Consider the following 27842-nt stretch of genomic DNA (forward strand, 5'->3'; position numbering starts at 1 on the left):
ATCGTATCCAGTTGCATTTTATATACAGTATTAAACCAACAAATCGATATTGTGTTGTAAACATAAATGCACTTTTTTACATTTGCACAAGCCCTGCTGACTGACAGAACCTGATTTTTTATATATACATATTAATAATATTATTTTTAGAGCATGCATAATTATATGATTATAACATAATATTACGGTCCCATCATGTGAGTCTTATATATTTCTGTGAATATGATTTCTCCCCCCATCAACTGGCTTCTCATTTCACGGCAACTTTGTTGTTTCATCCTCGTCTTTGTTGTTTGTTGTTTGTTGTTTATGTGCAAATGTAAAATTGTCCTATAGTCTAATTCCATCACTTCCCCCCTCTCTCCTCCCTACATCTCCCTCCTCTCTCTCTCTTTCTCTCCCATCCTGGAATCTTATTGATCCAGGAGGAGCTAATTATCTCTTCCCCTCGTGACTGTGTAATCAGCACATGCGCAGTGTGTTAATTCCTGCCATTTTTTGCACGAAAGTAATTAGCAGGAATAAAGACCGGACTGATTTTTTTTTTCACTCTCTCCTCCTTCCTCGAACCGAAGCCAGGGCGCGTCTGTCGTCTGCAGTACAACCAAAAACAAACCCTTTTAAATGCTTTAAGAAACAGTCAAATACCTCGTTTAACTTCAGCAGCATGATGTGTGAATGCATGCATCTGCGCGAATGGGATGTATAAACGTGTTTACTGGAATACAAAGCGACGCGTCCAAATGTAAGTTTCTATCCGATGACTGTTCTTTACCGTTACGGTTCATTCTTTGCTCTTTTATTAACGCAGCGAGCATAAACAGTAGCGCTAATGAACTACACAATGCATGCAATTTTGTGCTTGTTTTTGCTGTTGCTCTTTACTAATTCCTGTCATGACATGTTTATGACATTTTCGCGAAGGTAAACCGTGTCTTATTCACTTTCTTTCACGTCGCTTCTTTCGCGAGTTCAGTTTGAAGTTAGAAAAGCTCTTCTGCTGTTCTCCTACCTGTTTTCTTCAAGAGTTGTCGCCCTCTTGTTAGTTAGTTGCATAAGAAAAAAGCGAAAAGCGTAAAGTAGCGTCCTTTGTGTGTGTGCTTTTGCTTTGACGAGTGCTGGTGTGCATGTCAACACTCATGCATCAGGCTCATTTTCAACGAATGCATCAGTATTGACTTGCTCTTCGGGTCCAGATCTTCCGTGCAACGATACGATACGAAGTATCCGAAGCCTCTCTGCGTCCTTCGCGTCGCGACGCACTTGCGCGAATGCAATAGCGAGTATTATTTATAAAGATACGCGGATGCCAGTGTAACTTTTTTGGTTTTACGTCTGAAATGAAGCATAGACGGTGTAAGAAGAAGAATTAAGGTGGCTTTGATGTCCTGGGCATGTTTGGTCAAGCCTGCTTGCACTTATTTCTTCAACTGTGTCTGTGTGTGTGAGTGTGTGTGCGTGTATATGTGTGGGTGTGTTGTCCACAAAAGTTAGGTTAAATATATTAAAATATAACGTTAAATATAATAAAACCTAAAAGTGACTCACAAAGTGAGTGTGTTTTATTACATTGTACAATGCAAAAATAAATTCAAATTTTATTTGAATGAATAAACAATGTTTATGGTGTTTGTGTGTGTGTGTTTGCAAACCTATACTTTAAAGGAAAAAATGTATTTAAAAATGATTAATAATAAAACGATTCATAAATAAAGTTAATGTTTTATAAGTTGGTATTTAGTAGTTTTAATTAGCAATTAAGTACAAATCTATAGGATGTCCTTATTTGGATAAACATGTTTGAGTGTGTGCGTGGACGCGTTTGTGTGTGACCGACTGACCGTGTGTTTGGGTATTGTTTTTCTGTCCTTTTGTGAATCTGTCACGCTGTGACAAATAGTTTCTTTTTTTATTCATTATACAATAGTTTCGGCCTTAATAGTTGAATAGTTTGTTTTTGAGCAGCTGGGCTCATAAAAGCAAGCACTGGTTTCAGGCTTGATTTAAAAACAAAAACATTTTTCGAAAGTACCCTAACTAGTCATTTAGCTCCCTTAGTGTCAGAATATTCACTTTTAAAAAAAAATAATAAATGCTGTTTACGTTTCTAGGCATAAAATCGGTCCTTGGAGTGTTGCATTGGAGTAAGAGAAAATAAACAAGCAGATACAAATGAAGTGAGCACAGACTCTTTCTTTAGAGAACGCACACAAACACAAGGAGATGGTGTGGGGCGAAAGAGGATTGGCTCGCGGGTCAGAGTTCACAGAGTTAGGGAACAGGGTGAAAGGAAGAAGATGGGATGAAAGGGCACAGCGAGAGAAGAGAAGAGTGGACTCTGCAGGGTAGCGGTGTCAAAGAGATAGTGCTAAGGCCAGGGAGAGTGTTTAAAGGAAATTGTTCACGATAGAAGCTGCGTTAACCAAATTTAGTCAATGCACTGTAAAATATCTGAATGTGTATGATGTGTTTTTATCATTCGTATACAATCAGAAATAAAAATACAATAGTCAAATTTTATGCTGTGTATATAGCTTGTAGTCTTTAACCTTGCAGGACAGTGTTAAGATTGTGTTGTGTTTGTAAATAAGATGTTGCAACATTTGAATAATGAATTGTGTGCGTTCGTTTGTGAGTCTGTGTGCACACACTGCCTTCGGGGTTTGACTTTTTCTGTTTATCATAATAATAGCTGGGGTTGTGGAGAAGTGAGGCACATCGGCAGATCAGTCACTAAGGCCTCTCAAACACACACACACTCACTTGCACACATGAACACACACACACACAGAGCTAGAGAACAATGCAAGGGGGCCCAGCCTGTCAGTTCAAATTCTGCTCTCCATCCACGCCTTAAACAGACTGTGTGTGTATGTGTGTGTGTGTGTGTGGAAGAGAGAAACGAGGGTGATCAGTGATTCTGCCTCACCTCTGCGTTACTGTCAACTCTCACCAGAATTCACTGCAAATATTGAACTTTATTACACTGTCTGATTTAGTCCAGGCAGAACGAGGTTGCTGCTGTTTGCCGTGGCTGTTGAATATATAGATTGAAGGTATAGTTTATAAAAGGTGCATAAAACGCAGCCACGCAAAGGTCAGTGGGAATGTTGAACACCTTTTCTCGGAAATGGACTGGAAATGGAGACGGACAGCGCCTGTAGTGAGCGACAGAGATTTTGCAGAGTGTTTTCAAATGTGTTTCTGTAGGGGTTCTGTATATGATTAGCATTTTTCTTACATTCATGGAAAAAAAGGTTGGTTTTGTTGAAGGAAAGCGGGGGAATAGCTATGCATGACTGTTTGGTGTCTCTATAAATGTCCTATTGTGACGTCATGTTTGTACAGCTTGTGTTTTGAATAGTAATATTAGTATTTGGGTAGTTGACATGTTAAGTGACTGCAGTGTGACATCTAAAATTAAAAAACTGCATTTGCGACCCTGAAACACAAAACCAGCCATAAGTAGCATGGGTATATTTGTAGCAATAGCCAGCAATACATTGTATGGGTCAAAATGATATTTTTTTCTTTTATTGCTAAAACCATTAGGATATTAAATGAAGATCATGTTCCATTTAAGATATTTTGTAAATGTCCTATCATAAATATATCAAAACATAATTTTTGCTTTGTAATGTGCATTGCTAAGAACTTAATTTGGACAACTTTAAAGGTAATTTTCTCCAAAAAAAAAATATATATATATTTTTTTTGCACCCTCAGATTACAGATTTTCAAATAGTTGTATCTTGATCCAATCCTAACAATCAATACATTAATGGAAAACTTATTTATTCAGCTTTCAGCTGATGTATAAATCTCAATTTAAAAAAACTGACTGGTTTTGTAGTCCAGGGTCACATTTGTATAAATTATATTTCGTTAGAAATTATATATTTTTAAACTGTCTATATTGTATAGTTTATGCTTAAAATGACATGAAGTCAAAATTAGCCCTATTTACTTAATGCATGGATTGTTAACCATTGGTCACATGGCTATGCAGTTGTTGTTTCAGCAAAAAGGCAATTCAGTCTAGTTTGTGCAATCCAATTAATTTCTGATGGATAAAATCATGTCATTAGTCCACTACCCATATTCAAGTCAGTAATTATCCTCCAACACAATGTAATCTCTTGTCAGTTTGTGAGGTTGCATAAATAATTTGTTAATACCACTGATTAAAAATTGTGTTTTTTATTTCCCAGCTATTCCATTTTTGTTTTGCATGTTATTCAGCTCTACAGGATTATGGATTATGATCTAGCTGCTAAAAGCAGTTAATCTTGCACAAATGTTGTCTTTTTCTTTTCCTTTCTCATTTCACTCAGGTAATTTACATGAATAACCCCTACAGATAAAAGCTTTAGCACACAGTGCTACTTTTCATGAGATGTGTATAACAAGTGCTGCATTTTGACTGTGGAAGAGCAGTGTACGCAAGCGTTTCCCATGCGTCGTCAAAGGCATAAGATCAAGTCAAATGAATAAGAACTCTTTCAGTGTAGCATTGATTTCATAATCCCGCCGGATCTTGCTGCAGTTTAGATCAATACGTTTACATCACGCTCAGACTTTCACACTAGGAACTGAAGCGTGTGTGACTTACTGTAAGCATGCTGACAGAATGCATCAGTGTGCACGTGTGAAACACAGTGCTATGTTCCTGCCTGTTGGAAACTGATCTGCACAAATGCAACTATGTCTAATTTTTAAGGAGACAGCTGTCACAACACTGTCACTGCCTTGCTGTAACATCAGCATTACCTTTTAACCTTTGACCTTGCGTTTTTGTCTATCACTTCCTTTTTGCATGTCATACAGGAAGAGCATCAGCATTTTACTTCCTGCTAGCTAGTCTAATGTAGAAACATTTTAAGGCCTCGCTTTTCTAAATTATATAAGTAATACATTTCCCCCACCACTCTCGTACTTGTCCACTCTGTCTTTTTTTTCTTCTCTATCTTTCTTTCTCTTTCTTTTGAAGTTTCGCTCCTGAATGGGCTAGTGTCTCTAATGGAAATGGGGCATTAAATCAAAGATCAAAGACAAGCACACAGCAGAGAGGACAGCTGTCTAAATACAGTGGGAGAAAATGTGTATGTGTTTGCGTGACTGCATGAGAGAGAAGGGGAGAGGATGTGGGGTTAGCAGGTTCAAGTTTGGTTTGATTTGATACTGTCATTTTACAGTTCAACCCTTGTAACAGTTTTCATGCATGTGCTTAACAGGATAAAAATAAAGCAAACATTTCTAAAGCTGGCATGAAGGTTGAGCACACACTTGAGTGCTTCAAGTGTTTTTTTAATGATGTCTCAGGTACTCTGTTGTTTAAATATGTGCTGTGTCATGTTATAGGCATGTAAAGCATGTTTCATAATTGTTAGTTGTGTTGTATGGTCGTATCTGTGCAATAGCATGTTTGCTTTGATACTGAGGCAACATTAGATTAGCATTAAAACAGGAAGCCGAGTCCCTGAATCAGCAAACTGCACTGTGAATGTGAAATCACTCTCTCCAACATAACAGCAGAGTTTCCCACACGATATAATTTTTTTTTTCAGTCAGGTTAAGCACTTCCTTTCAGTGGTCAAAAATGTTCAGTATCAAGAGGTCAAACTAAATAATAAATGAGCCGTTTAATGTATTTGAAGTTTTCTTGGAATTTTTTATCAGTACAGATGAAATAAACATCAAATTGAAATGAACAGAATAATACACTAAATTGAATAACAGGGTTGTTACAGCTTTCATTAGGAGCCGGTTAGTTTGATTAGTTTGGTTATAGATGAACTTATTTCTCAAATAAATAAATAAATAAAAAAATAATAATAATAATAATAATAAATAATTTATTTATTTATTTATTATTATTATTATTGTTTTATTTTGTTTTTATTTATTTAATTATTTTTTGAAAATGAAGTGGGAGTTTTGCAGAAAGTGTCGTCAGTGTTTCACAAAGCATTAACACAGATTCCCCACAAGATAAATAAAATTTTATGCTGGATAATTTAGTCACTTGTTAAATGATTCCTGGTCTCAGTGCAGTGCAAACAGTTTTACTGTATTTTTTTCTGTGTGCATGTTACTGTATCAGGGTTCATATTAGGGTTAGTGCCGTTTTGTGTAATTCTAAGGCGACATCTTGGTCTTAATCTCCACACGCTTCCAAAGATTAATTGGTTTAAGATGTGTCTTGATTCCAGCTGTGTGCCCCCTATCAGGTATCCCAGAGAGATGGATAATTAACCTAGCAGCTAATGAGATACATCACTAATTACACCACACACACATGCACACACGGAGCAAATAAGACTGGATATTCATCGATCTGTACAGGAAGTCTAGTTTGTGTCAGCATGACAGTATCTGTGTTCGCTTAAATGAGTGAACTTCCATTTTCATTTTTGAGACATTGCGTTTGGCCTTTAAGCCTGTTGTTTTAGGTCCTGTTTGAGCTTAAATCAGTGAACACATCCTTTAGCCCGGTTTGCTAGCATCCTGCTCTTGCTTCCAGTAAGATGCTTAGCATTCACGCTATTGATTTTCCCATTAGCACTTTAGCCCCCTCCAGTAGAGAGGATCAGAGAGAGCTCAATATAACAGCTTGAATCTGAGTTCAAGAATCTGCACTCTTCAACCTAGAAACAGAGCAATTAGCCCCCCAACTGCACAAACCCTATACTCTCTTTCTGTGCACATGCTTGTTGTTTAGGTGACTTAACTGTAGATAAATCCAGTAATAACTATAAGCACATTTTAATTATTTAGCTATAGCCCACGGTGTAACCACAAGGCAGGCTTAAGTCGCAACATCATATGTTTGCATTTGTAAAATGTACCGGCAGCAGCACAAACTTGCACAATTAAAATGCCTTTGCAAATGTGAACCTGTTTCTACTTAGCAGTAATGCAAATTGCAATTATTTTAGACGCCTAATACAAGTTGAACCCTGTTGTGAAAGGCTGCATTAATATAATTCAATTTAATTCAGCTGCTTTACTGATCAAGGCCTGTGGGGGCCGTGTCTCTGGAGAAACCTGGGACTAGAGTCAATAGGGAACTTATTCCGGAGGCGCTGTCACGGGGCAATCCCCCGTAGACACGGCCCTATGTTCTGCTCAGTTGCCTAAAGGGAAATATAATGCAGATGGAGGGGGGTGGGGGAAGCTGAGACAGACAGAGACATTTAATTGAGCAGATCTTGGTGATTCCAGGAATTGTCTCTCATGTAATATTCAGCTCTCGGTAATACAGCTTGGCAAAGAGCTATTGATCACAGTCTAGACCTCTCTCTGCTTTCCTTCACCGTTCCAGGGTTGCTTCTTTCTGAATAGTGACACTAAAGTTTGTTATCCTGCTCAAATGTAACATACTTCGTATGTTGTAACGTTCAAGTGATTTGGATTCTAAAATTCCGTTCTTTCTCTTTCATCCTCTTTCTAGGCCAGGGTGGGATGAATGTGCTCAGTAGCTCAGAGGATGGAGTGTTGTGACTCTGTCTCCAACAATGGAGCCTCTGGCCTCCACACACAACAGCCTCCTGGGCTCTGCAGACCACTGGCCCCCAGTCCACTCCTACTGGCCAGAGATCAAGCCATTCATCGGAGCACAGCCACTCTGTCCAAGCAGGGTGGACTAGCGGGGCGGGCCGAGGAGGAGAGACTTGCGGGGAAGGTATAAAGAAAGAGTCAATGAATGTTCAACCAGAGAGATGTTAAAAGATGCAGCAGAGAGGGAGAAGGCAGATGAAGAGGAAGAATGTGATGTGGAGAGGCCTATTGGAGAGATCCTGTACCAGCCTGATGGGTCTGCCTATGTGACGGAGAGTAAACTTACAAGTGGTGTACCCTCCTCCTCGTTAGGTGTCCCTTCCTCCATTGTTAAAACTTGTTACGTTTCCTTGTCTCAAAGCCCCACTCCACAGATTTTTCGTGTCTTCCAACTGCATAACCTTGACGACAGTGATAGTCTAGCTCTGGTGACCCGCCAATCCAAAGATAGTGCTCCTGACATTGCGGGATCATCAGAGACAGGAGCAACATGGTCCGGTCTAACCAAACCCATCCTGATGTGCTTTCTGTGTCGGCTGTCCTTTGGCCGTGCACACTCATTTAGGGCTCATGCTTCTCGGCAACACAACATCACCTTCAGCGATGAAGAACAACATCTGCTCTCGTTTAAAAACACCTCTGCCATTTTACAGCCTTCCGGCTCAGGCGACCGACCGCTCCTCTGTTTCCTAGAACCAAAAAGGAATTGTGAGTCTGAGGTACCATTAAACCTGGCATCTCTGACCTCAGAGGACACGGCAAAACGGAAAGAGAATGAAGAGCCTCTGACCTCTAAGCCAAGACTCCCTCTCCTGCCCTCTCCACCCAGAACCTCCCCTGCTACCTCAGTACCAAGCCCTGCCAAAGACCCTTCAACCCTGGGAAGAGAGGGCACACAAAGAGGCAAGGAGGATGAGATAAGAAAGACTGGAGGAAGTAGTGAGGGAGGAGAGAGGAGATTGTGTTTAGAGGTAGGCAGCACTGTAGATAACGGTGCTCACAGTATTAGCAGCAGTAGCGGACAAGAGCACATTACTGAAGCTGCTCTGTCAAACCAAAGCATTTCAAAACCTCCAAACTCTGTAACAATAGCAACCAGCTTTATGAACAACACCAAAACCCTTACAGACTCTGAGTCAGAGTGTGGAACAAGCTTTAACTGCCACGACCCTGCACCTGCTTCCCTTGTTGTGGTAAACCCGTCCACTGTCACTACTACAGAACAACTTGCCAACCAAGAGAGTGCCACAGCAACTGAACCAAATGACCAGTTAGAGAATGATAGCGCCATAGCAATGGAACCAACTGCTAGGTTGTCTGAAGATGACAGACATCCTGTCACTCATTCCGACCTGCCCAAAAATCATAGCCATTCCACGTCCCCTACGCTTAGTCCCACCCAGACTAGTCAGCCTATTCTTGAAGAAGGACACTCGGATGTGACCTCTAGAGGAAGGTTGGTGGTGGCCGGTGATGGAGGCTTTGTTGCAGCCGGAGATGATGTCCAAGGATCTTCTTTCACTTTTGCCGTTCAGGCCTCTCTGGTGCACACCAGAAACTCCTGCAAGACGTTGAAGTGCCCGAAATGCAATTGGCACTACAAGTACCAGCAAACTCTTGAAGCCCACATGAAGGAGAAGCACCCGGAGTCAGAGTCTGAACAGTGTCCGTATTGCAGCAGCGGGCAGAGCCACCCACGCCTAGCAAGAGGAGAAACGTACTCTTGCGGGTACAAGCCCTTCCGGTGCCAGGTCTGCCAGTATTCCACCACCACTAAAGGCAACTTGAGCATCCACATGCAATCGGACAAACACCTCAACAACATGCAGAGCCTGCAGACGCAGTCACATGCGCACAGCCCAGCATCCCAGCCCAGTCCTTTAACCCATTCGCATCCTACTCTCACTCACCCCACCCAAGCCAACTCCCCCTCTCCATCTAAGCTCCGTGGGCATGCGTCGTGGCGGTGCGAAGTATGTGATTATGAAACCAACGTGGCACGCAACCTTCGAATCCACATGACCAGTGAAAAGCACACACACAATGTGCTTCTACTGCAGCAGAACCTGGCACACATGCAACGTCAGCGTAAGCACAATGCCACCGAGCTTTACCGCCACTGCCAACCTCAGAGTAAACTGCCCGATGCCATCACTCCCAAAACCACTTCACAGAAACTCTTTGAGTGCATTCTATGTGGCCGCTTTTCCTGCGACACTCTTGAAGAGCTGAGTCAACACCTGACCATGCAGCGGTCATTGCCCAATTCCTACTGGAGGAGCACAACCGGAGACACCCATCATTGTCGCCTTTGCCATTACGCCACGCCTCTGCGAGCTAACTTCCAACTGCACTGCCAGACAGACAAACACGTACAGCGTTACCAGCTAGCCGCGCACCTTCGAGAGGCCAGTAGTCAACATGGAAACAGCGAGGAGGAGGAGGAAGAGTGGCGCCTCAGGTGTGTTGCCGCTGGAAGTCAGGTGCAGCTCAGGTGCAGTGCTTGCGACTACGAGGCTAGCAGTTTGGAGAAACTGAAGCTACACACCATGAACTCCAGACATGAGACCAGCCTGAGACTATATAAGGTAAATTTCACAATTCAAACAAGGAAGTTGGAAGGTCTGGCCCAGGGATCCTCACATCTAACTGGCGAGATCCACTTTCCTGCAGAGTTTGGCTCTAACCTTAATCAAACACGTGAACATGTCTTCAGGATCATTAGAAAATCACAGGTAAGTGAGTTTGATTAGGGCTGGAGATCAACTCTGCAGGAAAGTGGATCTCCTGAGCTAGATTTGAGCATCACTAGTCTTGGGCCTGATATTCCTGTCAGTAAAATCCACAAGATGCCCTGACTGACGCAGTTCTTCCCAAGGCCTGTAAGGCCTCTTTGGTAATTGAGATAGATTGTATGTTATTTTTTCCCTCCTGCTAATGTGGTCCATTAACTCAGCACATCTCTAATCAGTTTAGAGTTCTGTAAAACAAGTGGACTGGTGTTTCTCACTGTGGTGCATGTGATGTTTCATTGCGCTCATTCGCTTTGAATCTGTCTGCTCAGCTTTCACCAGACCTCAGACAGAGAGAGATTTAACGTTTATTTGAGCAAAGCATGTTAAGTAACATCTACATAGGTGTTTTTACAGGGTTGTATTGATCCTGCATTGATCTATATTATGCTGTCCACATTAGAGGAAGCCACATATTGATCATTTATGGCTACATGGTCAATATATGGTTTCCGCTAAAGTACTTGAGTATGTTATTTACTGGTGTTGAAATGTGTGCTGGATGAGTGTTTTATTCATTGATTTAACTACTTTTTTTATTTCCTTCGTTTCACTCTCACACATGCTGTGTTTAATGTTTAACTTTCTCTCAGTATTTGCAGCAGCTGGATGGAGTGGAGTCCGAGGATGTCTGGCTGCACTGTGCGCTGTGTGATTTCTCCACTCAGAACAGCCTTTCTTTAGTGCAGCACTCCCATTCATTGAGCCACCAGAGAGGGGAGGGGCTGCTCAGACTACAGCGAATCCAGAAGGGTCTGCAGGATGAGGAGGAGCTTGGTGCCATCTTTACAATCCGAAAAAGCCCTGCACAAGAAAATGGTATGAGGCACACATGCATGGTCGCTTTGTAAATCATAAATGAGTTTGGATATGGAAAACTGAGTTAAGTTCAAGGGTTGCTGTCAAGGGTCTTTTTTTTTTTTTAAACCAGTTAGTTTAAAGTCACATTTCAATGGAGGAAAATAAGCAGAATCCATCACACTCATTTGCAGAACTCTGCTTTTTGATGCTAGATTAGAAAGACAGTGAGAATTCCTTAAAACCAAATCAAAAGACTAACTGTCCCTTGTGTGTTGTGCTCACAGTGCTCAAGGCTCTAAAACACACAACTGAACAACAGAGGGGGAGGGGTTGACAGACATGCCGAAAAACAGAAAGAATAGAGAAGAGAAGAGGGCAGATATTTACACTGGGGTAATTGAGAAAACCGGGTGGTAGAGGCAATTAGCATTTAGTTCTAAGACAGAATAAGCTCAGCTAATGAGTTGAACAATAGCCTGACCTTGGCACCCAGCCTGTTTGTATGTGTATATGTACGTATGCATTTTGTGTGTGTGTGTGTGTGTGTGTGTGAGAGAGAGAGAGAGAGAGAGAGAAAGAGAAAGAGAAGAGAGTGAGTTGTGTGCTTTTTGTACAGAATGGTAGGAATTGATTTTGTTAATTGACTTGCCAATAATCACATTTGTAACATCTTCACTGGCAAGAAAGAGGCTAAACTAGAGGGTTAGCCAGTCAATGCAGCCAATAAAGGCGCAACCCACTAACGAGGCATGAGTTAATTAACATCCCCCAATTAACATTTTAAAAGAAAGGCACAGAGAAAGCCCAATATAGATTCCTAAAGACTGACAGGTGTTTTGTTCCCTTTTCTCAATTCTGACATTTTAGTTTAGTAATTGTTAAAGAGCAGGTCATATGGGATTTTAAAGTGTCCTAATGTTGTGTTGGAGTCCCCTACAACAGGTTTTAATGCATCTAAGGTCAGAAAACCTAATTTTTTATGAATATACATTTTGCAATGATTTCGAAACGAATTGTTTAAAGCAGTTCTGAGCTTATAACCCTTACTTCCATAAGCCAGGCCAAGTCTGTTGTGATTGGTCTTTCCATATATACAATGTAAGCGAATCGTGAACACTTCACAAAACAATGGTGGATATGTTAGCTGAATGCTAACGTGACTAGCTGATAAAACAATACAGTTTGTAAACCAAAATATGTCTATGTTTTATTAAAAACGTAATAATTAGAATGACAGTCTACATTAATTGACCCATTCCTAGGAAATAGTGGGCTCGCAGCGAATTATCAGAACTATTTCAGTAAGACAGTAATATTGTGGTTTACCTGGAAATCTAAAGCTGCACTAAGTATACATCACATATAAGCATAAAAATCTTGATATTTTAAACACTCAATTGAAAATGTACACATAACGTGTTAATTGTACTTACAGGTTGTGATTCAGAAACACTTGTTGGTTCAAATAAAGAAGGTACGGTCTTATCTTTCATGGACAAGCGTTCAGTGAATCCTATTTCGAACTCGCCAAGATTAGAGATTGTATTGCTGTGGTATCGTGGAAAAAAAAAAAAAATATATATATATATTTTAACCACTGATTCTTCGCATTATCATCTTTCAGGAATGAAAACAAACAATATTATTCTAATATGTTACCTAGTGATGTATATCGGTAACGGGCAGAAGATTCTACTCTTCTTTTTGAGAGACAATATCTTTATCATGCACTTTTTTGATCAACAACTTTGCAGACTGTTTACATTGAAGGATAGCTATGCTACAAACTGCAAAAAAAAAAAAAAAACATTCTCGAAAACCCAATATGACCTGCTCTATAAAATCTTTGATTGTGAAAAAAAGAAAAAGAAAAAAAAAACAGAGAAAAAAGAAAATATTATGAAATACAGTGCACTAGTGTTACGTTCACGATGAACAGAAATAGTGACGTGCAGGGTACAAGAAAAGGTTAGCAGCCAGCGTGTCGTGTACAATCAATGCTAACGTTAGTGAGTGAGACTTGAGTAGCTGTTTCACTGTGAATTTGAACCTGTAGGAACATCGGATCAGCGCTGCTTCCGACCTGCTGGAGCGCCGCAGCTGAATGGCTGGTTATTGATCTCTTTAGGAACACCAGGGCATTGCCTAATTTATAATCAATACTAGATCAATGCTGCTGAGCATTTGTATATTGATCCTCGGGACGAGTAGGAAGTGCTGATGAAGTGTGTGTTGAGTGTGCGCCTGCAGTGTGTTAGCATGTGTGGGTGCATCTGATCACTTCATTACTGGCCGAAATGACCTCACCACGCTGAGCCACGGCCATCTGTTTTGTCCAAGACGTACATGCAGAAAGAAGCATACACAGATGCGTCGTGGCTTTCAGAGTGAATGAACACATCCCCCCCTTTGAGTTTTGAAGTGGATTTTGAATGCAGCTTTAAATTAAATTATTTGTGCCTTTGTTGCATGCTTTTATTGCATGTTTGTCTACAACCTATTTTGATTATTTTTGCATTACAAATTCACCATACTTTTGCATAATTTGCCATTTTGTCACTGTTTGAACATGCAAAATTGTATGAATTTCACAAAATCCACTTCAGTTTTGAAGTGGATTTTGAACGCAGCTTTAAAATTAAAATATTTATGCCTTTGTTGCATGCTTTTATTGCATGTTTATCTACAACCTACTTTGAAATTTGGTTAAATTTAGATTATTTTTGCATTACACATTCACCACATTTTTGCATAATTTGCCATTTTGTCACTGTTTGAACATGCAATATTGTATGCATTTTCACTACTTAATGATTTTCTTCAGTGCTATGTGTATTTAGTTTCTGTTGCTCATTTATGCATTTATTTTTTAAATTTCCATTCCTAAGCTTCTTTTGTTGTGATTTTCCCTTTGAGGGATGCTTAACAATAGACTAATATTTTTGGCCAGGTTCAGCGCAGTGTGTGTGACTCTGAGAGAATGACGGAGCGAGAGGGCTCAATGGGGCGGTCGTAACTAGAGCGGATTTGACAGTTTCAGGTTATGTGTTCTGTGTTTATGGGTGTGTTGGTTTGATAGGAAATCAATAGCGTGTCTGTCAGGATAATTGGTGTTCAGATGGCCTTTCTCGCTCTCTCTCTCACCCTCTGTCATAATCACCTTCTCAAAGAACCACCAGAAGATACCTCGGCCTGCCTTTGATTGGTCTGTTATGACAACCCTCGTGCAATTTTTTTGTTTCCACTTGCCCCCCTTCCCCTAATACCACAACCGCACCCCCCCACCCCTCTTCCCAAAACCTACCCAAATCAACTCTGTTCTTCTTTTCCCTTCCCCCACGTAACAGAACAATTACTCTGCTAAGAAAGCAGAAAGGCAGAAAGCAAGAGAGAAGAGGATGAGGAGAGGGAGGGAGGGAGGGAGGGAGGGAGGGAGGGAGGGCGTTGAATGGGGTATCTGGTTTAGTGTGTCCCGAGGCTGTGTGTTTTGTACCTACGGAGCTCAGCCGAAGCTTTTAGACGCTGCAAAAGAACAACAGAGCATCGTTGCGCTTTTTGAATTTCCAACTCTCTGGATTCTTTTTGACTGTAGAGTCAGGGACGAGATTAAAAAATAACAAGCCAAAACTGAAGGCTGTTGTCAAAATATTGCCAGTGAATGTCATCCCATATGTTTTGGAAATGCCTGTTTTAGCAAGAAATCTACAACTAGTCTCAAACTAAGCACTGCAAAGACCTATTGTATGAAGATAATTTTTAAAGCCTGTCATGGTGGCATTGTTCGCCAATTTGTGCTTTGAAATGGACTCTTTGTGTGTGACCCTCCTGACCTCTGCTGCATTATCTTCCTCCTGTGACTTTTCAAATCCCCACAGGTCAAATGAAGCTCTGCTAACGCCGCTGACTTTAGCTGATTTTTTTTTTTTCTTTGTATGTCTTACTGTATAGGATCAATATTTTTAACTTTCGTAGGAATTTAAAGGAGATTGTGTATATTATTACTGTATTGTGTCGGTCCGTCTTTGTGTTAATATGTTTGAGGATGAGCACTGAGGTTGGCTGGGTCTCTCCGAGCTAGTGGAGACTGACCCCTATAGGTTTGAATTTGATTCTGCAGTCAACCTTGTTTTACAATAGCATGTGCACGCAAAAGATTTTATGCAGTGACCATTTGCCTAATAGTGAATTTGTCAAATGTGATGCACTCTCAGAATTTGCTTCTTTTTTGGCTTTTAAGGAGATCAGAATGGAATGGACTCTCCCACTGAAGTTACAACTAACCAGGAAGACAGAAATAAACATGGAGACGGAACGGAGAAAAAATCAGGTCCTTAAAATCTCTTGCAAAAAAAGAATGCAATGGTGTTTTTTTTTTTCTGTTTTGCATGCATTAGAAGTATTGTTTATCTTCTTGTTTAAAATTTAAAAACAGTAACTTTATTAATAATATTAACTTGATTAATATTATCATACAAATATTATTATTTACATTTTGCATTGCTTTCTCTGCTGTCTATGTACCAATTGGGAACCGCTGTTTTTATGTTGCATCTCCTACTCATAGAAGGATTTATTCAAATGGAGACGGAGCAAAATGAGTCGCCCTCCAGTCCGAAGCGTCCCTCATCTGGATCTGACGAGTCGGTTGAGCCCTCTCCCTGCAAACGGCCACGAATACAGGAAGAGGTCAGCTGCAACATGCTCCACACACATTTTTTACCAAAATGCTCCAGGATATAGTCATGTTAGTCAAGTTCTTTAAAACCACTGATGCTACATAGCATATTATTGTTTCTATAAGACAAAATTGGCCCATCATTACTTTAGTGTACAGCTAGCAGAATAGTAAAAATGAGTAGCTGAACAAGCCCTAGTGAATACTTTGCAACATTAAATGCCATTTGTGACCCTGGACCACAAAATCAGTCATAAGGGTAACATTTTTGGAATTGAGATTTATACATAATTTACACATCAGCTTTCCATCGAGGTATGGTTTGTTAGGATTTGGCCGAGATACAACTATTTGAATATCTGCGACCTGAGGGTGGAAAAAATTGAAATATTGAAGATTATAGCCTTTTAAAGTTGCAAATGTAGTTCTTAAATGCATATTACTAATCAAAAATTAATTTTGATATATTTACAGTACAAAATTTTTAAAAAACTCTTCATGGAGCATTATTTTTACCTAATATCCTAATGATTTTTGGCTTAAAAGAAAAATTCATCATTTTGACCCATACAGTGTATTGTTGGCTATTGTTTCAAATATACCCATACTACTGATTGGTTTTGTAGTCCAGGGTCACATTTAACACCACTGCATATATGACAACATCACTATACCATTGTGCACAAAAAAAAAATTATTTAAATAAACTGGATACTTCAAAGCCAGTATGTAATTATTACCTCTTTCTGTTTGTCATTTCTCATTCAGATGCGTCAGTGTCCTTTCTGTCGGTTTCGTCATACTGATATTGAGCGTCTGAGGAGTCATGTAATGAACCAGCATGCAGTTCAGCCTGCTGTCTGCTGCCCACTGTGCCAAGACACGCTGCACAGTATTGCCCTCTTGCGTACCCATCTCACACATCTGCACAGTGTCACTGCAGACTGCACTCAGAAGCTCATCAACACGGTGAGGGGGAAAAAAGACACAGTATGCATTTACTATGTAGATTTAGAATTTTTGCAATCCACAATCCTGTTCCCTAGTAAAAACATTTTAACTCCCTTGAAACAAAATAATTTAGGTTATATATTAAATTAAATATTTGGTATTAAGGAGGGACCAAATAATTTTGTGTATTTTTGATTTATTGAGTTTTTTTATTATTAAATATTGCATAGTGGTTGTTAAATTGTTAAATTCTGCAATTTTGTGTAGGGCGCATCTTATTTGCTTAATTATGTGTTACTTTGGCCGTCAGACATGCTGCTTTTTAGATATTAAAAAAACATCAGTCGAACGCTGTTTCTATATATGGTGTAAAAATTGTGTTTATGCAAGAAAATGTTCAGCACAGCATGTATGCGCGTGTGCGGAGGGGTGTTTAGACCCTCGGTGACTCCAGCACGAGCGAGCGGAGACAAGTAACGACATTGAGTGGGGGGAAGGGAGAGGTAGCTGCTGCAGATCCAATGAATATTAAAATTAGCTTTTTTATCTGCAGAATATAAATTGATACTAATGCACCCACAGCTTGTTTGAAGCCCAAGCAGACATGCCTCACTGTTTCTGAAAGGTTGGACATTTTTTGCCAATTCAGTCAGCTTGCGCTGAGTGCTTTTTCTTGCGTAAAAGGCTTTTCTGTCTTTCTTTCCATTCATGTGTTCTCCCCTCTCGTATCTTTCTTGGTCTTCCTTGCCCTCTGTTCTGCCATCCCTCTTGATTTCTCTCTTCGGCACTTTGCGTTCCTCTCCCCCCTTTCCCAGCTGAACTGAAATACAGTAATGAAAATAATTGTGCTTCATTAGTTCTGAGCCAGTGCTAGGTGATTTTCGTTATGAACCGTGCCTGGTAATTATGTTCTAAATTAAACGTGACCTTGAAGAGGACTTGTGTGCTTTCCTCGTGTCCCTTTAATACAGCACTTTCCTGAAATGGTGTGCTTTGTGATGGAAATAGCAGCCATTTTGTTTGGTTGCTCTCCCTCCCTCTCCCCCCTTAAAGTTGCATTGATTTACACATTTTAAACTTGAGTGGGTACAGAAGGAGAGAAGGAGAGGGAGATAAATAAAGTGGCTTTTTTACATCCAAAGTTAGCTAATTGTGTTGTCACAGACCAAAGAGGGCTTCCATTCATACTTAACCTTTGAACTGCTTTAAGTGTTGGTTCATGACTGCGATTCCATTTTGCCATCTGAAGTTAAGGGTCTATTCTCTCGCACCATGCATCGTTAATGCACACATGTAGCAGGAGCACAGCATAATGACCAATCATTTTCAGAGATAACAATCAAATGACTTAATAATGAGATTTTGTGGATTAATTAATCCACAAAATGGATTTATCAAACCTATTATGATTTCTTTTTTTCCCCCTTGTGATCAGGTAATTGCTTCAGACGTGCTGCCAGAAAAGATGTTTTTACCAGTGCACTCGGATACACAGCCGATAAATGCTAATGAAACAAAGAGACTGGATGGTTAGTATAAATCTCACTGTTTGTTTAATCTATCTTAAGCATGGTTCTTTATTTGCCATCATTTTAAGTAAGTTTATTAAAATGAATTTAGCTTCATGATAAATTCACAACTATCCCTTTCTCTTTTTTTCTTTAGAAATTTCAACCGATGTTGAACCCGAGAGAGGTACAACACCTCACTTGGAGGCAGCAAAAATCTATAAGCAACCGTCAGAAGATGCAGAATCCACAAAGGAGAACAATGCTGCTTTTCCTTGTTGGCAGAAAGGCTGTAACAAAGTTTTTACATCCTCAAGTGCACTCCAGACACACTTTAACCAGCTCCATAGCCAGAAATCTCAAACAGCAATATCTGATCGCCACATTTACAAGTACCGGTGCAATCAATGCAGCCTAGCATTCAAAACCCCTGAAAAGCTGCAGCTGCATTCTCAGTACCACGCTATCAGAGCTGCGACCATGTGCTGCCTCTGTCAACGTAGTTTCCGTACAATGCAGGCCCTTCGGAAACACCTGGAAACAAGCCACCTGGAGCTGAGCGAAACCCAGATACAGCAGCTTTACGGTGGTTTAATGATGAACGGTGAGACCCTGATCTCCGGGGATCAGAGTTTTGGTGAAGAGGAAGGATCGGCAGAAGAAACTGGGATGAAAGATGATGAAGAATGTGATTTGGAGGAAAAACTACAGTCAAGTCCTACAGACAATGACTCAAGTTTGGTTAAAGATAATGTTGAATGTGACCCCAAGCAGCAATTTTTTCCTTTACGAAAAGGTCCGAATATCACAATGGAGAAATTTCTGGATCCGTCGAGGCCTTTCAAATGTACCGTTTGCAAGGAATCTTTCACCCAGAAGAACATTCTCTTGGTTCACTACAACTCAGTGTCACACTTACACAAACTGAAACGTTCTCTGCAGGACACGTCAACTGGCTTGCAAGAGCCTGTCAACAATGCTGACCACAAACCATTTAAATGTAGTATTTGCAATGTAGCATACAGTCAGAGTTCAACCTTAGAGATTCATATGCGTTCTGTCTTGCACCAGACCAAAGCTCGTGCATCCAAGCTAGATTCATCGACTTCTAGTTCTGAATCTGTTGGCCCTCCCCCAGCCAAGGCATTGTCCAACACTTCTGCAACCATGAAGCCTGCCACTTCCTTGAACAATGCTGGTCTAAGCCTCCAACAAAACAATGAACTCAATGGCACACCTGCAAACCCAGACACCAGTCATCCTTCGACATCTGACATGAGGAATAAGTTGGTAAACATGATTGATTCAGCTACCAAGCAACAACAGATGGCATTGCAACAACAACCATTACAACAACAGCAGCAGCAGTTAGCCCAGGCTCAAGCCCATCTCCAGCAAGAGCTTCAAAAGAAGGCTGCTCTTCTTCAGTCCCATTTATTCAATCCTGCACTTTTACACCCTTTTCCTATGGCAACAGAGGCTCTTCTTCCAGTGCAGCAGCAACAACAATTGCTTCTTCCTTTTCTTATTCCGGGAGGAGAGTTCCGCATGAATCCAGAGGTAAACCTTAAAGGCTCTGGGCTAAACGTAAGCACATTAAAACCTACTGTAAATGAGGATACTGCTGAGTCTTCCAAAAAAGATGTCCCAAAAAACTGTTCCAAACAGAAACAAAATGAAGATCTTACAATTCCTCCTGAAATGGATGAACAGAAACTGACCAATGCTCCACCATGTAAGAAGGACACAGATGGACAGAACAGTAAAGAATCAAGTGAAATTGATAATGTAGGCACCAGTGAAAAAACACATGATCCTAAATCTCAAGAAAATGAAGACCTAAACAAAGAGATGTCAACCAATGGGAAGGGGTTTGATGAGTTTCTTCCCCCCAGAATAGCCCATGATGCACCCGGGAATGCTTCAAAGGCTTTGCTTGAAAACATTGGTTTTGAGTTAGTCATGCAATACAATGAAAATAAACAGAGATATCAGAAAAATCTTACTGAACCAATACCAGATGGCGTGGATGTGTCTGACACTAAAGAGGTGGATCATTTGGAAGATACGGAGAAGCTAGAGTGTGGGTCTTGTAGGAAGCTTTTTTCAAATGCACTGATACTAAAGAGCCATAAAGAGCAGATTCATCATTCCATATTCCCTATCAAGTCATTGGAGAAATTTGCCAAAGACTACAGGGAGCAATACGACAAACTTTTCCCACTGAGACCTGCAACTCCAGAGGCTTCTCCTGTCTCATCCCCTTCTCCTTCCCCTCCTGCAATTCCTCATTCTTCAGTGCAGCAGCCGCAACAACCAGTGCAACCAATTATTCCTGCCTCTACACTTAGTGTTACTCCTGCTACTGTCTCCATTCCTCAAGTTAAGGCTCCATTAGCTCAAATTTCCTTACCCATGGAACTCCCACTTTTCCCCCCACTCTTAATGCCTCCCATACCTTTGCAAGCTTTAACTCCTCAGGTCCCTGTCCATCTGCCCCCAGTGGAGGGTGGATTAGCTCCTGATTTGCCGCAGCTTTATCAACAGCAGTTAACTCCAGCAATGTTACAGCAACAAAGTAAAAGACCTCGAACGAGAATCACAGATGACCAGCTTAGAATCCTGCGTCAGTATTTTGATATCAACAATTCTCCAAATGAGGACCAAATCCATGAGATGGCCACCAAATCTGGTTTGCCACATAAGGTCATAAAGCACTGGTTTCGGAACACTCTATTCAAAGAACGTCAACGCAACAAGGATTCTCCATATAACTTTAGTAACCCTCCCATCACAACACTGGAAGATGTAAAAGTTGATTCCAGACCACCCTCTCCTGAACCACCAAGACACGAGTTTTATGGGAGTAAGAGGTCCTCTAGAACCAGGTTTAGTGACTACCAGCTAAGAGTATTGCAGGACTTTTTTGATGCCAATGCATACCCCAAAGATGATGAGTTTGAGCAACTGTCCAACCTCCTTAATCTTTCTACCCGTGTGATTGTGGTATGGTTTCAAAATGCCAGACAAAAAGCTCGGAAAAATTATGAGAACCAAGGAGAGGGAGGGAGGGATAATGAACGTCGAGACCTATCTAATGACCGCTACTTTCGCACTTCCAACAACAGTTTCCAGTGTAAGAAATGCAACATAGTATTTCAACGCATTTTTGATCTTATTAATCATCAGAAAAAGCAGTGTTACAAAGATGAGGACGAGGAAATGCAGAATGAAATGAATGAAACTGCACTGGATTTTAAGACTGAGTGTCATAGTCCAATATCTGGACCCTCTTGCTTTATACAAGCAACTTCTTGCTCAAGCCCCTCCAGTTCATCTGTGTCTAGTACTAATGTGAAGTCCACTGATTCTGAATATATGCACACACCAAGTCTAACTGGGGATCTTAAACAAACAAATGGAGCATCCTCTGATCTTAAACAGGCTGTTAGTAGCAACTCTGAGGTTGAGGAAGTGGAGAAAAGAACACAGCAGCCAAAGCCTCAATGTGAGGAGAACCAAAATGTAAGCACAGAGATTCCCTCTCACCCACCTCCTAAACAGCAACAGATTTCTGGCACATCTGAAACAAAACCAGCTCCATCACAGAGCTCCCAAACAATTTTTAGTCCTTTAGAGATTCCTTCAATTGAGCAACAACAGCAACAGAAACCAGCCCAGGATATGAGCCCTTACCACTGCATCCAGTGTAAACTGAGCTTCCCCTCATTTGAACATTGGCAAGAGCACCAGCAAATGCACTTCCTTACCCAAAGTTACTTTCCCACCCCACAGTTCCTAGATCGTCCTGTAGACATGCCTCTGATGCTGTTCGATCCTGCTAATCCTCTTCTTGCGAGGCATCTGCTTTCAGGAACAATTTCCCAGATAGTGGCAAATCCACCTGCAGTGACCACCATTCCCGATTCAACTATAAACTCTCTGAAGAGGAAACTTGAAGAGAAAGCAGGATCCAGCTCTATGGAAAATGATTGGGAAAATAATGGGGAGGAACCCCAGCGAGACAAACGTATGAGGACCACTATAACACCAGAGCAGCTGGAGGTATTATATCAGAAATATCTTTTGGACTCAAATCCAACACGCAAGATGCTTGATCATATCTCCAGTGAGGTCGGTCTTAAGAAAAGAGTGGTTCAGGTCTGGTTCCAGAACACCCGAGCTCGTGAGAGGAAAGGCCAGTTTCGGGCACTGGGCCCATCTCAAATCCATCGTCGCTGCCCATTCTGTCGAGCTCTCTTTAAAGCGCAGACTGCTCTTGCTGCCCACATACGTTCACGTCACTGGCATGAAGCAAAGAATGCAGGCTATAGTATGGCAATACCTAATATAAGCCAAGATCAGGAAAGTTCTCAAATCAGATCTGATCTCTTTGATTTTGCCAACTATTCTCAGTTTTTGAACTCCACTGATGATGTAGACTCTCCAGCATACAAAGGCATGGACCTGTCTTCACATCAGCAGCGCCTGAGCCCAAAACCTATTAAAGGTGAGGGTATGGAAGATTTTGAAATGCCTTCCATGTCAGTTTTTCAGAATTTTGAACAAAGCAAGCTGAATAACTGCGACCCTAACACAAACACGGCCCATGACCGTACAACCGATGAAGGAAACGACTCTCTAGAGGCTAAACATGGCAGTCCTGACCACATGTCTCCCAGCACCGAAAGAGAGGCTTCTTCTGAAAGTGATGAAAAGTTGTCTTCTGGATTGGTTAGCCCTGCAATAAGCTTTAATGCTAAAGATTTTGATAATGATTTAGTCTTGGATTACAGTGAAAATTCCAGCCTGGCTGATCCAGCTTCACCATGCCCTGGTAGCTCCAACAGTCAGAGCTTTGATAATGACAGACATGGTCAAAAACGCTACCGCACTCAAATGACCAACCTGCAGGTGAAAGTGCTCAAAGCCTGCTTTAGTGACTATAAAACCCCAACAATGCTTGAATGTGAAGCCTTGGGCAATGACATTGGACTTGCTAAGAGGGTTGTTCAGGTGTGGTTTCAGAATGCTCGTGCCAAGGAGAAAAAGGCCAAGCTTAGCCTTGCGAAGCAATTTGGCACAGAGAGTACCTCTATTGATAGACCCAAGACAGAGTGCACTCTTTGCTCTGTTAAATACAGCGGCTGCTTGTCTATTCGTGACCATGTCTTCTCCCAGCAACATCTTGCTAAGGTTAAGGAGGCCCTGGGTGGTCAGATGGAGAGGGACAAGGAATATTTGGGTTTAGTATCTACTCGTCAGCTGATGGTGCAGCAAGAGGTGGATCATCTAAAAAAGACAAGTGATGTTCTGGGAATTGTCCAACCACAAACTATACTGACCTCAGTGGGCCTTAACCAAACTGCCCTCCACTGTCTGAGCCAGTCTTCAGTATACTCTGCAAGCATACCAGGTGGTAGCAGCACAATGACTGAGGACTATTCTTCCGTAAAAACAGGTATGTGGCTAACCTACACTTTGTTTTTAAATAAATTTACCTACCAAAATTCTGATCTGTTGTAATCCATACTTTTTTTTATGCATTCATTATTATAGAAAGTGCCAGTGACCCTCCTGTAAATGAGACGACCTGCAAGCCAACCATGACGCCCTCTTCTGCCATATCAGCTATGGATGACAAAGATCTAGTTAGCACAACCAACTCTGTCTTGACCCCAAAGACCACGGAACAAGAACTTCAGCTTCCCAAAGAAAATGACACTGAGACTAACACGATTCCCACCAACAAGCTTGACAGTACTCCATTGAGAAATGCTACCCGTGCAAATTCTTCTAGCAAAAGTAAAGAGAAGTCAGACTCTTCCAGACCAACAGTATCTACTCCAAATAATGGAAGAGAGTATGCCATGGACCCAACTCAGCTACAAGCTCTTCACGCAGCAATGAAAACTGACCAAGCTGCTCTACTCCCTAGTCCCCTCCTGCCCTGTCTGATGCCTGGGTTCCCTCCACTCTTTTCTCCCCATATTCCCACAACTATGCCTGGAGGCCTCCTGCAGCCCATGTTTGGCATGGATAGCATGTTCCCATATGGTCCGGTCTTGCCACAGGCTCTGATGGGGCTGTCCCCGGGCTCTATTCTCCAGCAATATCAACAAAATCTGCAGGGTGCACTGATGCAACAAAGACTGCAGCTGCAACAGAACCAGTTAGTGCAGCTACCAGAGAAACCAAAACCTAGCCCAATCTCTGCTCGCCTCAATGCAGAGGACGCCGTTTCATCCAAACATGACAAGAAGCAAGGCACACCCAATGGCACAGATTCCCCCTTCATGAACTCTGTCAACGCTAAGCAGCCAGAAGTGGACAATAACTTTCTTCTAAGCCACTGTATTGTCTCCAAAACAGAGAGTAGAACAGAAGGCAAGGATGGTCATCCTTATGACTGTCTCGCCTGTGAGGTGTCTCTTACTGGGAATGCAGCGCTCATCAAACATCTGGAGCACCCTCAGCATAGACAAAGAGTGGCAGAGAGACTGAATGCCAAAGAGCATGCTTCTCCTCGATTACCTCACATCAGTCCCTCATCTACCTCTCAGTCAAACCCATCCAGTGAACAGAGATCTTCTACAACTGCCCAGTCTTCTTTAGGGGCTCCTTCTGAAACCTCCATCCCTAACCCGCTCAATTCTGACCAGCCCAATAGACGTCTCCAAAGCTCGCCCCTGACTTCAGCTTTACCCGAGGCTTCCCAAAGCTCACCGGCTTCTCCCTCACATCATGTTCTTTCGCCTTCAAATGTTACCTCAAGCCTGACAAGCCCTGCAAAGACTTGTCACGTAAAACCAATAGACTCTGTGGATGGGCGTTGCGACAGCAACGAGTCAGAGGAGGGACAAGACTCTACATAATATACTGGAGCAAGAGGTTTGATGCTTTCCATAACCATTGTTTTTATGGGTTGGACAACCTCAGAAAAGACTCCATGAAAAAAAAAACAGGAGGAAAGTTGAACAAAACGTCTCCACTGTAGATTACACTTGGGGAAAGCTATGACCCAGAGCTAGTTTGGCAGACTGTTTTCAAAGGACTGAATCCTGTAGGATCCAACTTGCATTAACAGTGCTTGTAACCAAAAACAAGTGTCAGTAGAATGTTTTTTCCATTTCAATATGCTGGTTTTTAACTAAAACTTGAGTATATGTAAACTGTTTGGAAACTAAAGGGTGCACAGCTAAAGACTGGTGAAGAACCTAAGATGGTTTCATGATTACCTAACTAACCAAAAGTCTGTTTAGAACGAGTGCGTTTTAACAGACCCTCATAAAACACCCACACTATTTTTTGCCCTGTCAAGTGTTAAGATATTATATTATTGGCTTAATGAAGTGATGTAATGTATTTTGATGTTGTCTTCTCTCAGGTCAACAGCTCTCAATTTTGTTCTGTTACAAGACATACCAATAGAAAATATATGAAGCCCAAAAGAAATGTGTAATGAATGAAAACGTCCAATTCTGATTTGTTTTCAAACTAAGCTAGTAGATGTTCTTTTTTGTTTTCGTGGACATGTACTTGTCCAGACACAAAGCGTATTGCAGACCGTTGTAAATTGTGGAAAAATATGATTTAGCTTTTTTTTTTTCTTTCGAAAAATGACAAAAAAACATTCTGTGTTAATGATAGATACATGTATGAACATTTTGGTGTTGCGTAGATTGTTGAATTCAAATGACTTAATTGTATGGTAGGTTTAAAACAAATTACTTGTATATTTAACTTTTGTATTGTCCCAGTCAAAGACACTTGAGGCTGTTTAGCCATGCTCATGTTAAAACATAGCATTTACCCTCTAATGCTGTTGAAAATTGTCACTGTACAACCAACTTCCTCTCCTGCACTGAGCCAAGTTGAAAGACCCTATCTGTGTATGAATTAGATCGATGCACATCTATGAGATATTTTCTATTTTTGTTGTCTTCTAAACAGAACATTTCGATTGTGCACTTATTATTATTTTTCTTATTTTGCCTACAATGCTGTAATTTCACTTTTAAGGCAGTAGTTTTTAATTTCTCCTTCACTACGTGGTTATTTTATTTCTTAACATTTCTGCACTTGCCATGACTAACAATAACAGTGATGATATTATGAAACAATAATAACTTACAGTATTGCTTTAATGGAAAATCCAAAGATAAAGTAGTCTTACCATTGGTGCATACAAAGGATGGAAAAAAAAACTTTATACTTTAGAAAATATTACTGTTTTTAAGGAATGGAAATCTTTTTAGATGATGGAGCCAGCTACGAGAAAACTGTTTTAGCTAACTTATTAGAACATTTCTGACCTCATATATGAAACAACCAGAGAACCAAAAATAAAAACAAAACAAAACAGAAAGCTTACTCTGAAAATATGGGACAGCACTGTTGTGCAGCCATTGTAGTTTGTATTATAGAGGTGGAGATTACACAGTTTGCTTCTCTGTGTCTGGCCTTTCTTTTTTGTCTGGTTATCTCGTTTGATTTAGTTTCTTATTGTTTGTTCTACTAAATGTACTGGGTCTAATTGTTGAGGAAATAGAGTGTGCTGCTAATGTAGGTTTGTACTAAGATGCATGCTTGATTTTGCTTTTCGCTGAAGCTTTAATGACGACCGTCAGTAGCCACAAACCCCGTCCCCGTTCCACTGCAGTTGTGTCCACACATGACTGTGAAGACTGTGACTCTCCATGAACTACATTATGTTCTCCTCTTAGCCAACCAATGTTGAAAACCAATGATGTTATATTTATACAAAGTTTGCATTCCAAATATCACATTTGTCATTTCAATTGATTTTGTGTTGTTTTTTTTCTTTTTCTCTCCATTGTATTCTACTTCTAAGGGGACTGTAACGTATGCTCTCACTCCTGAGTCTGGACCTGCTGTGAGAGACTGTTTACTCTGCGTGTTCCTGGAAATGTTATTACTGTAGCGATCGCCAAATAATGTATGTTCATGATGCACTTGTGTTTATTCATGTGACTCACTGGGCTAATGTCTCCTGTCCTCTTATATACAAGCATTCAAAGTGAATAAAATCTGTTTCCTTTTAATACTTTGACATGTCTTTATGGTCTTCGGAGCTCCCAGGGAATCTCTGTCTTTTTGACTCCCACGGCTGACAGATTGAAGGTTGTGAGTAACACATTTTCACCGAAAATGCACACCAAATTTGTAGTGATCGAAGTTCTGTGATTTGATCATGTGCGTTTCTGCTATGTCCTTAATCTGATTGCATGCACCCTACTCTGCTGAGGCAGTGTAAAGGAGACGGGCAATCAGCCAAAGCACTAGAAATCAATGGAGGTTAAACGAGACAAAATCAATGCAGCTAAAGTTCAAACTGAGATTCAAGTTCATGTGTATTAGCAAGAGACAACATTGATAACAGTGTTGACTTGTGCTCGATATATGTAATGCACAGCGTTATTCAGAAGAGAAAAAATATTTTGTCCTTTCACTGCATGTATGCGACTATCTACTCTGCAAATCTTGCAAATGTTCCCAATGTTGGTATTGATGTATGTAATGTTAACATAAGTC

The 27842-nt window shown here is 40.9% G+C and overlaps 1 protein-coding gene across 1 annotated transcript; it reads left to right on the plus strand.

Moving 5' to 3' along the window:
• The first annotated feature begins 297 nt into the window (after positions 1-297).
• Positions 298-27357, plus strand: zfhx3a (zinc finger homeobox 3a). The gene is given in 10 exon segments (XM_051134791.1): positions 298-745; positions 7454-7678; positions 7680-10148; positions 10946-11171; positions 15391-15480; positions 15718-15839; positions 16597-16797; positions 18215-18308; positions 18445-23748; positions 23847-27357. Coding segments are annotated over 9 exon segments (10032 nt in total). The 5' UTR covers positions 298-745; positions 7454-7468; the 3' UTR covers positions 25163-27357.
• Positions 27358-27842: the final 485 nt, after the last annotated feature.

The sequence above is a fragment of the Labeo rohita genome, chromosome 18 (assembly GCF_022985175.1).
Source record: "Labeo rohita strain BAU-BD-2019 chromosome 18, IGBB_LRoh.1.0, whole genome shotgun sequence".
NCBI lineage: Eukaryota > Metazoa > Chordata > Actinopteri > Cypriniformes > Cyprinidae > Labeo > Labeo rohita.